Source organism: Canis lupus, chromosome 11 (assembly GCF_048164855.1).
Source record: "Canis lupus baileyi chromosome 11, mCanLup2.hap1, whole genome shotgun sequence".
In the NCBI taxonomy this organism is placed as follows: domain Eukaryota; kingdom Metazoa; phylum Chordata; class Mammalia; order Carnivora; family Canidae; genus Canis; species Canis lupus.
The window spans coordinates 70,972,906-70,986,651 of record NC_132848.1 but is presented as its reverse complement, the minus strand read 5'-3'; the positions used below and the strand labels follow the sequence as shown (position 1 = coordinate 70,986,651).

Sequence of the window (13,746 nt, the reverse complement as noted above, 5' to 3'; positions counted from 1 at the left end):
CACCCAGGGATCCCCTAACCCAGTATTTCTTAAACCTTTAATTATGGAACATTTCTTTTACCTTATCCCTATTTAGCATCCTGCAAAATAGTGTTCTCTTTCTGTAGTTTAGGAATTTTTGTACGTTTCAAGTACCTAGAAAGCATTAGAAGATATTGGAAGTGAAGGCTTTATACTTGGTTTGTCCATTGGAGAGATGACTAAAGTAAGGAAATTGCCTTCAAGGAGTTGCTGTCTGGTTGGAGGAAACAGTGAATACACAGGTACAACAAGGAATGCAACAGGTGTGTTACTAGGCATTTCTTGTTCACTGTTCCTTGTCATATTTGGACTACAAGTGGATTGAATAGAAATTCAGGGACTAGTTGGGGCAGGAATGTTTCAGGTAACAGGGCAGTACTTTTTTTTTTTTAAGATTTTTTTTTTTTTAAGTAATCTTTATATCCAGTGTGGGCCTCGAACTTAACAACCCCAAGATCAAGAGGCATATGCCCTATTGACGGAGCCAGCCAGGCGTCCCAGTGGCAGTACTGTTATGTTGAGAAATAGTGCCAGCTGGTAGAGAAATAGTGCACTGTGAGAAATATCACGATGGCATTTACCCAACAGTGAATAGAGTCAGAAATAGGTTGAGAACTGTTGCCGTGGGGTTTGAAAGAAGAAATAAAAATTCCAGGAAAAGGGGCCAAAGAACAGTGGTTAGAGGCAGAAGAGTTCCATAGTAGTGTACTGACTTGGACAGACTCTGCATTCATGTTTAACATTGCAGAGGGAAATTAATTGCATTTGGCTATAAATAAATCATTAGAGGAGCTGCATATATTGAAGGCAGAGGGACTTGAGTTTGTGTCGAGGAGGGTATACGTACCAGCAGAGGAGGGAGTACCGTGGAACTGAGATCCCCCTGATGGAGTTGGAAAGTTGAGTTCTAGAGCTGTGGTTCTTTACCTGTAAGCTATGAAGTTACTATGGGTGTTCACTGATTGAGTCATACTCTAGGCATGGTCTGTAAAGTTGTATAGAAGTTGTTCTAGGGGATCCCTGGGTGGCTCAGCGGTTTGGCGCCTGCCTTTGGCCCAGGGCGCGATCCTGGAGTTCCAGGATCAAGTCCCACGTCGGGCTCCCGGCATGGAGCCTGCTTCTCCCTCTGCCTGTGTCTCTGCCTCTCTCTCTCTCTCTCTCTCTCATGAATAAATAAATCTTAAAAAAAAAAAGAAGTTGTTCTAGATCATTGCATAATAAAAATTCAACCCACTATTGTGTAGGATCCTCAAAATGTTTTGATGTAATAAAAGGTTCTGTATTTAGAAAGTTGAGGAATTGGGGGCAGCCCCGGTGGCGCAGCGGTTTAGCGCCGCCTGCAGTCTGGGGTGTGATCCTGGAGATCCAGGATCGAGTCCCACATCGAGCTCCTGCATGGAGCCTGCTTCTCCCTCTGCCTGTGTCTCTGCCTCTCTGTGTGTCTCATGAATAAATAAATAAAATCTTAAAAACAAAACAGAAAAAAAAAAAAGAAAGTTGAGGAATTGCTAATCAAGAGTTACAGGTAGGAGAGACCGGCTTCGAGGAAATAAGCTTGTGAAATACGTTTCTCTGTTTTGAGCTTGTAAGAAAGGATAAGGCACCCTGGAGCGGGTTTGCCCAGAGGGAGGGGCCTCTGCCTTGGAAAGCAGCGATGTTCCAGCGTGTCTGGTGAGCTCTTGTTGGCCCTTGAAAATCTGGAGGAGAGGGTGTGGATCTCTTGCCAGGCTGTATCTGCATCCACCCAGGTCTCCAGGGTGAACAGCCTCCGGCACGTTGGAACAACGTAGGAAGGTAGGAGGGTATATACTGTTAAGATGAAAATGAAAGCTTCAATTCTGTGAGGGTCTACCAGAAACTGAGGAAGAACCTGGGAACAGAGAAATGGAGTAGTCTGGATTCTAGCTTTAGAATAATACCTGGGGGGATCCCTGGGTGGCGCAGCGGTTTGGCGCCTGCCTTTGGCCCAGGGCCCGATCCTGGAGACCCGGGATCGAGTCCCACGTCGGGCTCCCAGGTGCATGGAGCCTGCTTCTCCCTCTGCCTGTGTCTCTGCCTCTCTCTCTCTCTCTGTGACTATCATAAATAGATAAAAAAAAAAAAAAAATTTAGAATAATACCTGGGGAAGTTTGCCAGTTGGACAAGCAGTGAATGGACAGGATTGGCCAGCAAGTAGAGGGCCCGAGATGGAGGATGGACTTGAGGTGGACGGGCTCTGCTACAGGCCTGCTCAGGGACTCAGGAGGAAGAGAGCCGTGGGCCCAGAGGGGCTGCCTGTCAGGGTGACGAAAGCCTGTGGTCTGATGGGATTGGTTGGAAGTGGGAGAGATGGAATGTTTGAAGGGTTGTGAGCAGGAAGGGCATGCTTTTTCTCAGGAAAGTTGATGCCCTAGGTAGGCTGTGAGGGAGGGAGTGTGTAGTTAGAGATGTCAGGGTTTGAACAGCGCTTTGGGTTCCAGAGTGTTAAAGGTGCAAGGGAGCTTGTTACGGAGCTTCTGGCAGTGGCGGCATGTATTTACAACAAGGTAGGGGATACCTGAACCAGCATTGTGTAAACAGGGAAAAGATTTAGACAACTAAAAAACACTAATAATTGAAATTCCTCATTGTGTCACTCCATATAATTCTTTCTTGGTGTTTTGGGATTATAGAAAAGAGTATCTCAATATTTCCTTTTTTGAGATTTTATTTATCTGACAGAGCACAAGACAACACAAGCAGGGGGAGCAGCAGCAGGAGAGGGAGAAGCAGGCTGAGCAGGGAGCCTGATGCGGGGCTCGAACCCAGGACCCCGGGATCATGACCTGAACTGAAGGCAGATGCTCAACCACTGAGCCACCATGGCGCCCTCAGTATTTCCTCTTTTAAAGGAATCTTACGTTTAGAATGTGCCTCCATGTTTGTAGTATTGAATATGTATTATGATAAGCATCAAGTCCATATGTATATGTTTAATTGCAGCATTGTTTGTAATTACAAAGACATAGAAAAACCTCAATCAGGAGTGAAATGATTAGGTAAAAGAAATTTATTAGGGAGTAGTATGTGGCCATTAAATAGAATAGGGTAGATACGTGTATATACTACCGGCATAAAAAATATCAAACATTTTTAAGTCAAAGAAACAATGTATATAGAGTCATCACATTGATGTGTTAAAGTGTCTTCTAAAACCCTGTACATCTAGCTTTATATAGTGTCGCTAAAGGACAGTATATATACATAGGCTCATAGCTGCAGGATTGGGACAGTTTGTGAGGGATTAACAGTGGATATCTCCCTTGGGGGGGTGTAGAAAAAGGAGATTTTCACAATTCTGTAGCATTTGTGTAATTTGAATCTTTAATGATGATAATGATGAAATACACTTGCATTGTAAGAAAAATTTTAAAAATGTAAAAATTTAAGTGGCATTGCAGATGGATTTTGTTTCAGAAAGTATAAAATTTAGAGAATGAATTTGAACACTTATCACTGATAAATTACAGTGTCTGAGGTCTCAAAATACTGAAGCCGTCAAGGCAAAAAATAGGTAAAAGTATTCTTATTTACAAGGGCGTATATTCAGCCAGGCGTAGGAACTTTAATAATTTAATTAGTCTGCTAAGTTGCATTCTTAGTTTTCTTAGTTTTCTTTCAGTAATGCTTTAACAGCCTTTCAACCAAATGTGTCTGTGACCCGGGTCATGTCTGAATATTTTATTAAGCAAGGTGTCCTAGGTGCTTTCATGTCACTGAATTTAAGTTGCAGTTTTCCAAGAGTGATGCCTGTAAGTGCAAACATCTCCACTTAGGCAGATACTTATTCTGAGAATATTCTATTAATGAGCAAACTTATACCGGAAGCACATGGTGATTTAGGAGTAGAAAGTCTCCTGCGCTCCATACATGACGACTGCTGTGTGCGATATTGGAGCAATTACCGGAGAGCAACGGAAAGCTGATTTTTGGGCTTTTAGTAGTTAACCCTAAAGCAAAGCTGTTTATGGGAGGTTTGAAAAGACAAGTCAAAGACCCGAAATGGGGCTCATGCTAGTGACTTCTACTGTGATAAGTACCATTTTGAGTTGTGAATGCCTCCCTTGTGAACATGCCCCGCATGTATGATTGGCTGGTTATTTGCCATTGTGTTTTCCCAGCTACCCCATGAATACACGTAACCCACTAATCCGAGCAGGTGCGCTGTGTCCGGTCAACAGTCCTGGCAAGGGGCTGAGCTGTGAAGTGGACAGGTTCAGTCTCTTCTTTATCTCTCATTTCTCTAAACAGGGATGACTTAGGTTAATCCCTTCCCCCTGTTATTTCTTCACCCAACTCTGTTACTTGATCTTTGAAAACTTCTCTATATACATTGTCCTTTCCTTCTTTTCAGTTCCTGCCTGGTTATGTAGGGAGAAATGTTGCTCCAGCTTCTTCCTCTGTTCCTCCTTTTCTTTGTTCCAAGAGTAAACCAAAAAATGACAGTGATGATTATTGATAATAGTAGTGCTTCCTCTCAAGGAAAGGGCAGGTTTTGAATTGGAACATGATATATGATATTTTATTGAATCTAAGGTGCCACTGATTGGGAAATGCACTGTTATTATATACATCACAAAGAAAGAGAATATGAATGTTTTAAAATCCCTGCTGTCAGTGTCTGAAACCCTGAAAAGTATTCAGAAGATGCTTTCAGAATATGATGGGCTAGATGATCTAATTGTATTTACCAGTGACAGTCTTAACACTAATAAGGGACCTATGGATGATATAAAATACATACATACATTGTGTATAATTCTTACTTCCAATTTTTTTTTTGGTGATTTTATTTATTCATGAGACACACACACACACACACACAGAGGCAGAGACACAGGCAGAGGGAGAAGCAGGCTCCACGCAGGGAGCCTGATGCAGGACTTGATCCCAGGACCCTGGGGTCACGCCCTGAGCCAGAGGCAGATGCTCAACCCCTGAGCCCCCGCCAGGTATCCTGCCTCCAATATTAACCTAACTCAATCAAGTCTTTATTTTTTTTTATTTTTATTTTTTATTTATGATAGTCATACAGAGAGAGAGAGAGGCAGAGACACAGGCAGAGGGAGAAGCAGGCTCCATGCACCGGGAGCCTGATGTGGGATTCGATCCCGGGTCTCCAGGATCGCGCCCTGGGCCAAAGGCAAGCGCCAAACCGCTGCGCCACCCAGGGATCCCCAATCAAGTCTTTGGATCTATCTTCCAGTCTCCAGGAAATAGAAGGAATAGAGGAATCAGTACACTATACTGTGTGGAAACAGACACAGCCAGAGGGTGAGACATTCAACAAGAAAATTGGCCACAGCTTGTCAATAAGTAGGTGTCTTGGGAAAAACGGGGCAGCAGGGGAGAGATCATTCTGGATTCGAAGAGACTTTTGTGATATAATGATCAAATGGGAAGTATGATCCTTTATTACATCCTAGAATGAACAATCAGCTGTAAAAGATTTTTTTTATAATAGGGAAATTTTATCTTATTATTTTAGAAGGTTTTATTTATTATTTGAGAGAGAGACCGCAAGAGAGAGCAAGCATGGGGGTGGTGGAGGGGCAGAGGCAGAGGGAGAAGGAGGCCAAGCCCCCCACCCAGCAGGGAGCCCAATGGGGACTCGATCCTAGGACCCTGGGATCATGACCTGGTTAAGTGTACGCTGAAGGCATAAACTTAACTGACAGAGCCACCAGGTGCCCCAGGGAAATTTTAAATATGAACATTGTATTAGGTGGGTGGTGGTAGCATTGTCTTCTTAGGTATAATAATCAGTTTTGCAGAAAAATGTCCTCAAATTTTGTTACTTTGCTTTTATTCTTAATGATACAATTGACTATTAAACAACATGGGGTTGGGAGTGCCTGCCCTCACCCCTCTTCAATGGAAAGTCCGAGTATAACTTTGTACTCCCCGAAAACTTAACTCCTAATAGCCAGCTGTTTACTGGAAAGCTCACCAATGACATAAACCTCACGTTTTGTATGTTACATGCTTTGTATCACATACAGTATTCTTAGAATAAAGTAAACTAGAGAAAAGAAAATGTTATTAGGAAAATCATAGAGAAGAGAAAATATGTTTACAGCACTGTACTGTATTTATTGGAGAAAATCCACACATGAGTGGACCTGTGCGGTTCAAACCTGCATTCAGGGGGCAACTGTACCCTGAAAATAGCAAGGTTTTTCACCAGGTTTCCAATTTTAATTTGGTAGATAGAATGTACACAGGAGACAATCATGAAAATGTTATAACAAAGAAATGAGGCCCAGGAGAGAGGTGCAGTCTGTAGAGCTATTAAGAAAACGTCAGATCCATCTGGAATAGCTTTAAAGCAATCAGAAGAAACTTCGGAAATTAGAGAACATCTAGCTGGTGAGGGCTGTAGATGTCCTCACGTGTCAGGTAGGACATACGTAGCCTTTGTGCTGTCATTGCCCACTTCCTGGTAACACGTGCTGCTGGGCAGCCATGGCTCGCCTTCCCGTTTAGGAAATGGGGCCACTGTACGGTTCTTCTCCGAGTTCCCTGCAGCCGCTGCCCGTTAACCGGGTACTCTGAAACCTATCCTGCCGCCTCTCCGTGAAACCCGTTCATTTTGCAGAGCTGGAAGCTGAGGCAGGGTGGTGTGGTGGAAAGCTTTGGGGGCGTACCTGAGTGACAAGATGCACAGGATTTCTTCAGTGATTGTGAGTTAACAAGATGTTTAGTGTGAATTTTTATTCATTTCTCAAATAGTTACCATTTTAGAAGTTTGTTTGAAGTGGGGCATTAGCTTAGAAGATACTCTTTCACCATGAAATGATACCCCGAAATGATCTCAAGATCCGCATGCTGAGCCAGTGTAAACCAAAGACATTGAAGTTAGAACAGTATTGAGTTCCATGTATTGAAAATCGTGAATTGAAAATTGCATCATCTTTTTAAAAATGTGTTGAATCTATAATTTGTATTAAGGGCAGTTGGTTTTATATCTGCATTTAAATTGATTTTTTTTTAAATTGGCATTTAATCTTTAATTTTCTATGTGTATTACTTTTACCATTAGAGTTACTTTTTTTTTTTTTTTTTTTTTTTTTTTAAGAGAGGGATGACTCAGTGAATTTTCTGATTGGGATTTGGCAACTATGGATTTCCTCTTTAAGATTTCCTAGAGATGGCAAATGGCTCCCAACAGTGTAATGTGTTTCACTGGTTAATAACTTTCAGATGAGCTAGACCGTATCCTCTTTTAGTGGATTATTTAGCTGATGCTCATCACAATGGTAGAAAGTAGGCTAGTTGAGAATCAGTGTTCTTTAGCTCATTTTTATTACTGTATTATTTTGGGAGAAGATTCATATTCTGTGTATTGTCTTTTAATGGTATAATAAAAATACTTACGTGGAACTGGTAGTTTTCTTAGTGCATTTAATCTTAACCAAATGCCAGTGACCTGTGATGAGGGAAAGTGTAGAAGAACTCACTAGTTGGGTTGTTAGTTCACTTCATCTTACAGATACTTTATAAAGGAACAGCAGTAACAGCCATCGTGCCTGTATAACACATGAGAACTTAAAAAATCTTTACAAATGTAAGTTTTTTTTTGTTTTTGTTTTTTTTTTTTTAATTATGAATGTGGGTGTCTGGGTGGCTCAGTTGGTTGGGCAACCAGCTTGGTTTTGGCTCAGGTTGTTATCTCATGGGTCATGGCATCAAGCCCTGCGTGGGGCTCCACTCTCAGTGGGGAGTCTGCTTGAAGATCGTCTCCCACTGTACCTCCCTCCACTCACTCACTCTCTCCTTCAAATAAATAAAATCTTTAAAAAAGTAAAAATATGAATGAAATACAGGATTTCTATAACGTTTGGTCTCATACTGCCTTTTTGGGGAAAGTTGTTAATTTTGTTTTGGATTGTAGTGTAGTGGGGCGGAAGAGCATGATAGTTCATTTGAAAAATTGCTCTGTATCGATCCTGATGGTCATACACATGATAGCTTTTTGTTGGATAGTAACATTGTGGTATTTCTTAAAAGATGTTACTTATTTATGGGAGAAAGACAGGGAGAGAGAGTGAGTGGGTGTTAGGGGGAGAGGGAGAGGGAGAAGCATGCTATCCACTGAGCGGGGAGCCTGTGACCTGAGCCGAAGGCAGACACTTAACTGAGCCACCCAGGTGCCCCACCGTCGTATTTTTGTATGCTGAAATGCTTTAATAGGACGAGCTCTTTACAGAAATAAAGGTATTGCTTCAAATGGAAAGGGACACTAGTTCTTATACCCCACAGAATTAATATCTGTATGAATCAGTGGCATCATAGTGTCACACAGTTGGGAAGAGGAAAGTTCTTTCATAAAAAAGTGACTTGAGGGCAGCCCGGGTGGCTCAGTAGTTTAGCGCTGCCTTTGGCCCGGGGCGTGATCCTGGAGACCCGGGATCGAGTTCCCCCCTCGGGCTCCCTGCATGGAGCCTGCTTCTGCCTCTGCCTGTGTCTCTGCCTCTCTCTATGTCTCTCATGAATAAATAAATACAATCCTAAAAAAATAAAAGTGACTTGAGCTTTCATTTCCTTATATTTTGATCTTCAGTATTTATACATTTAAGCTATATCCACCCTAGCCAAGCATGGTTATGGAAGACTTCAGGTCACTTTCATGCTGCTGTTTTTAAAATGTGGATTTCCTTACTTTTGTTCTACTGCCTATTTGCTTTTCCGGCTCAGTTCACGTTGTACGAGTCATTTTATTCTAGTTTTGCTCTTCCAAGAAAGGGCTTCTTTTTTATGAATTCTCAGTAGGTGTTAACATGTATCATGATAGTTGTTTATCTTTTGGTCGTGTCTGGTGAGCAAATGATTCATTCAACAAATGCTGTTTTCCCTTGAGATGATTATATAAATATTTTAGTCCATTTTCCCCTATTATTAAGTTATTTACGTTGTATTTTTCACATCATTGATACTTATTTATGTTTATTCTTACATGTTATTGATACCATAATCATTGGAAATAAGAAAGATTATTCCATTTGTCTCATTTTTTAGGGCCCATGTGTTGCTTAAAATACTTATTTTGGAAAATGTTTTCCTTTAAACAGTGCTCAATACCTAGGACATAAGTCACAAATTTGTTAATTAATTTTTTTAAATTAGAGTTTACTTGACAGAGTGGCAGCGATGGAAGATATGTGACCAGCCTTATAAGTTTCTTTGCAAAAGCTAAACATTTATTTTGACCTGTTTTCTTCAGTCTTTTATACTAAGGAGAGACACCTCTTTGTAAAAGTTTCACCACCTTTAAGTAATTTGAAGTGAGAATTTTTTTCTTTTTTAAAGATGACTCTAGTTTCATATTTCTTCACATCTTAGACATAACTATGCAAAGGAGGATTTTGTCATAATTATGTAATTTTGCTGTTAGTCATATTTTTTATTAAATATTTGTTCATTTGCAGGTATATTTGCATACTTAAACTACCATGTTCCTCGTACAAGACGAGAAATCTTGGAGACCCTAATCAAAGGCCTTCAGAGACTGGAGTACAGAGGATATGATTCTGCTGGTATTTCCTTTTCTATTAAAAAAATATAGTTTTTGCATGATTCTTGAGTCTAAATAAAGAGGCTTTTTTGTTTTAGTTAACTAGATTCTTTATTAATGTCTATTCTGTTTTGAGTAAACCTAAAAACAAGAATTTTTGTCTCTTACCATGTTTAAAGGGCTTATTCGTATAATTTCAACAGTATTACCATTTATATTATTTCTTATGGATATCTGCCTTTGTTAAGAATGTTACTGTAAAAAAAGAAATCACCTGGGGCGTTTTCGTGGTGGAACACAGTTCTTAGAGGACTTACTTTATAAATTATCTTTTTTCTTTCCTGTAATTTTTTTTTCTCTAAGGATTCCCTGCAGTTGGCATATATACTTAGCCGAGGTCGTTTACCTTCAATAAATGACGAAGCGACTAAGAATCACTTTTTGCCAATTGCGCTCCGGGCAGCTTCTTCCCCGCTGCGTGGGGGCCTCGCCGGGGCCCCGCATGGGGAGTCCCCCCGGCACAGGAGTCCCCGCGGGCTCCGCAGAGGGAGCAGGAGCTCGGGCCGCGTGGGGTTTGGCAGGCCGGCTGGGCAGGGCAGGGAGCCGCCCTGAACCCCAAGTCCCCGGGCGGTGGCAGGCCCGTGTCCGTGTCCGCAGGTCACAGCGTCTGTTCTCCGTGACTCTCCTCGATTAACAGAAAGTGAACTCCTCAACTCCGTGGTTCTTAAAATTCCCTCCTCCCTTCGCTTCTCTGACAACACGTGTTGTCCTCGTAACATGCTGGTTCCTTTTCTGTCTGCGTTGAGGGCTCCTTTTCTGCCGCCTCTTCCTTAAATATTAACGTCTTTCAAGATTGTTTCCTAGGCCCGTTTTTCTCTCTTTGTATCTTCATGGGTGAGCTCTGACGTCATTCCCCTCCTCCGTGTCGGTGATCAGGACCCACGCGGATTTCTCAGGCCGCAGGCCTGGGTTTCCAACTGCCCCTTAGAAGTTTCTCTCTGGAGAAACCAAGACACCGTAAACTTTGCGTGTCCAGAATTGAACTGAGTACACTCGCCACTCTCTTCTTTCTGCGTTCCTTTATCCAGCCACCATTTCAGCAAGTCCTGCGAGCCTCGGAGGTACCCCGGGCTCAGGCTGCTTTCTCACCTCGCATCCGACACTTCTACCCTCAGTAGCGCTGATCTCTGTCCTCATCACCCCCGTTTGGTTCGGGGCGTCCCCATTTTTGGTTTGCTGTAGCTAGAGCTGCTGACAGCTGCTCCCCTCTTCCGTTTCTCCCCTTCCGTCCGTACTCTGTTTCTTAAAGAGAGTTTCCTAAACATTTTTACCCTGTGCTTTCTTGATTTGAAACTACTCAGTGCTTTTCTAGTACCTTCAGGTAAATTTTTCAAACTCTTGAGGCACTAAAGTAGAGTTTTGAGAAATGTGTTCCCTCATGTTCCTTCCTCCCTCCCCTTCTGAGGTGGGCACCCATCTGCTGCCTCTCTCCATTGTGCTCCAATGGCCACCCAACCTGTGGTACTCTTTTTTTTTTTTTTTTTTAATCTGTAGCCCTTTTATTATAACCCAAACCCACACTGTATTTTCATTATTTTGTCCCTATCTTCTGAATAGACTATTAGAAATTTGAGGGCAGAAAATTGAATAGTTTGCATTTTTGTTTCCAGCAGCTGTTGTGGTTCTTGACATATAATAATTTTCAGCGACTGTGAATTGATGAACATATGAATTAATTAGACGAAAGAATAGTTTTTAATTAAAAATCTGCCTCACGATGATAATCTAAGTGTTTGAATCTTGCTTTTCTGCCCCTCGATGATTCAGGTGTGGGAGTTGATGGAGGCAATGACAAGGACTGGGAAGCCAATGCCTGCAAGATCCAGCTCATTAAGAAGAAAGGGAAAGTTAAGGCACTGGATGAAGAAGTTCACAGTAATGTACTTAATTTGGGTTTTGTCCCCTTCCCTTCCCTTCGCTTCCTTCTCCCTTCCCTACCAAATCCCCTTTCTTCCCATGGTTTGACGTCCGTTTTAATATAGTGACATTTAAAGTTCAAAGGAAGGAATAAAGGTAGTTTTGTTAATTGTCTCTATTAGTGTACAATGTACCTTAGCTTCAGAAATGACCCTATTAACTAGGGGAGGAAATTGGTTAGGTACATAATGTTCACAGCAAGCTCAGTGTCCTAGGATGAAGTAGCCACCATTTCTGAGGAAGGACCTTTCATAGGACGTGAAGGTATTTTTAGTGGTGCCCTCCTTCTGGTGTCTTCACTTGGTTGTCTTCACTTTGGAGCAAACGCCTCCCTTGGATGTATGGTCAGTCTAGATGTTGCCCTTTTCAGTAGATCTGATATAATCAGGTAATTGTCATGTTTTTCCTTCAAGATTTTCTTACTTTGCTCACATACAGTAGTTGTCCAGAGATACGTGCTTCATTAAAGAGGGTACTTGTCAGTATTTAGTTTCATCACACTCTGCTTATACATTTTAATTTGTCACAGGAAACTTAAAAACAAAACAAAAACTTCAAAGTAAATTGACTGAAAAAACATTTGAAAAAAAATTTCCCACAGAGCTCCTGCCTGGGTGGCTCAGTTGGTTAAATGTCCGACTCTTCCTGTCAGCTCAGGTCATGAGATCGAGCCCCCACATCAGGCTCCGTGCTGCACGTGGAGCCTGGTTAAGATCCCCCCCCCCCAAAAAAAAAAGATTCTCTCTCTCCCTCTGCCCTTCCACCACTGTCTCTCTCTTAAAAAAAAAAAAAAAAAAAAAAAAAAAAACCTTCCACCAACCCCAGGAAACAGTAGATTTTTTATGTATCTGTTTGAATGGATGCCATAGTAATCATGGTAAAGGAGTTCAGGTAACAGAGGAAAATGATGGACTTAATCACTTTTTTTTCACATAAGCCAAGCATTTAGCTTTGTAGTCCTTGCTGAACATACTAGATGAATACTTATATTGCACGTATTGTGGGTAAGATTAGCTTCGGGATGAGGCAGGTCCCCACAGAACTACTTCAACAACTGTAGTGTACACGCTCGGTCTGCTGTGTGTACCACGTCCTGTATACCAGGCTGGTTATAGTAGGTTCCATAGGAGAGAACAGACAAATTGCTTGAGGACTCAGGGGAGAGCTTGGGGTTGGACACCACGGGGAGATTCAGTATAAATAAGGAATGGCTGCTAATTCTGTTTGGGCAGTGAAGGTGAGAAGGGAGGACCTTCTGAGTAGGACAGCGTGGGCAAAGATAAGAATAAGGAAGTCAAATTTGGTGGAATGGTGGGTAGTCCTTTTACTGTGCATTATTGGTAGATGAGTGTGGGAGGCTAGAAGGCAAACTATAACCGGAATCAAGGTCATTGTGTATCAACATATTGAAACATGCCGCCTCCTGAAGGAAAGTCGGGAAGGGAGTGGAGACATGGGAATTTGTAGACGTCGCTGGCAAATTAGTAACTGCTCCATCACTTTGAAGAGGAAGCTGGCGGTGTCTAAATGGGAGGTGCCTATACCCTGTGACCAAGCGCTTCCATAGTTGGGCACATACTTGGAAGAAACTCTGTGGACAAGGAGACCTGACAACAAGATTCATTGCAACAAAATGTAGAAATGACCAGTAAGAGAATGGGAGACTAAGTTGTGTGTGACGTAGTGCGTGATTGTGTGTAGCTTTCGAAAGGACTGTACTGGATCTGGTACTGCATATGGGAACCTGGTTGAGTTGTGAGAACCTAGTGTTGAGTGAAGAAAGGAACCTGCAGAGGGACGGGTAAAGTGTACTACCACTTAAAAAACACAAAAGAGTGCTGTCATTTGTGGATACACGTTAGTGTATTAGATGTTTAAAGACCTAGGTAGGAAAGCTCCCCATCAAGTTGAGAATCCCTGGGGTGGAATGGGTTGAGCCCAGGTCATAAAAGAGGTATTAACTGCATTTCTTACATTTTAGTTTTATTTTTTTAAAGACTTTATTCATTTGTGAGGGAGAGAGCGAGCTAGTGAGCAGGGGGAGGGCAAAGAGAGAGGGAGAAGCAGACTCTCCACTGAGCAAAGCAGGGAGCCTGATGTGGGGCTTGATCCCAGGACCCTGAGATCATGACCTGAGCCGAAGGCAGATGCTTAACCGACTGAGCCACCAGGTGCTCCTACATTTTACATCTTAAAAAAAAATCTGAAGCACAAG

At 42.1% G+C, this 13,746-nt stretch overlaps 1 protein-coding gene across 3 annotated transcripts in view; it reads left to right on the top strand.

Annotated features, from left to right (window-relative positions):
- Positions 1 to 13,746, top strand: part of GFPT1 (glutamine--fructose-6-phosphate transaminase 1) — a 55,702-nt gene that overhangs the window by 4,263 nt on the left and 37,693 nt on the right. For all 3 annotated transcript variants that reach the window (XM_072768685.1, XM_072768684.1, XM_072768686.1), the window contains exons 2-3: positions 9,469 to 9,576; positions 11,382 to 11,489. In XM_072768685.1, the coding sequence (XP_072624786.1) occupies positions 9,469 to 9,576; positions 11,382 to 11,489 (216 nt within the window). The remainder of the gene's footprint in view (positions 1 to 9,468; positions 9,577 to 11,381; positions 11,490 to 13,746) is intronic.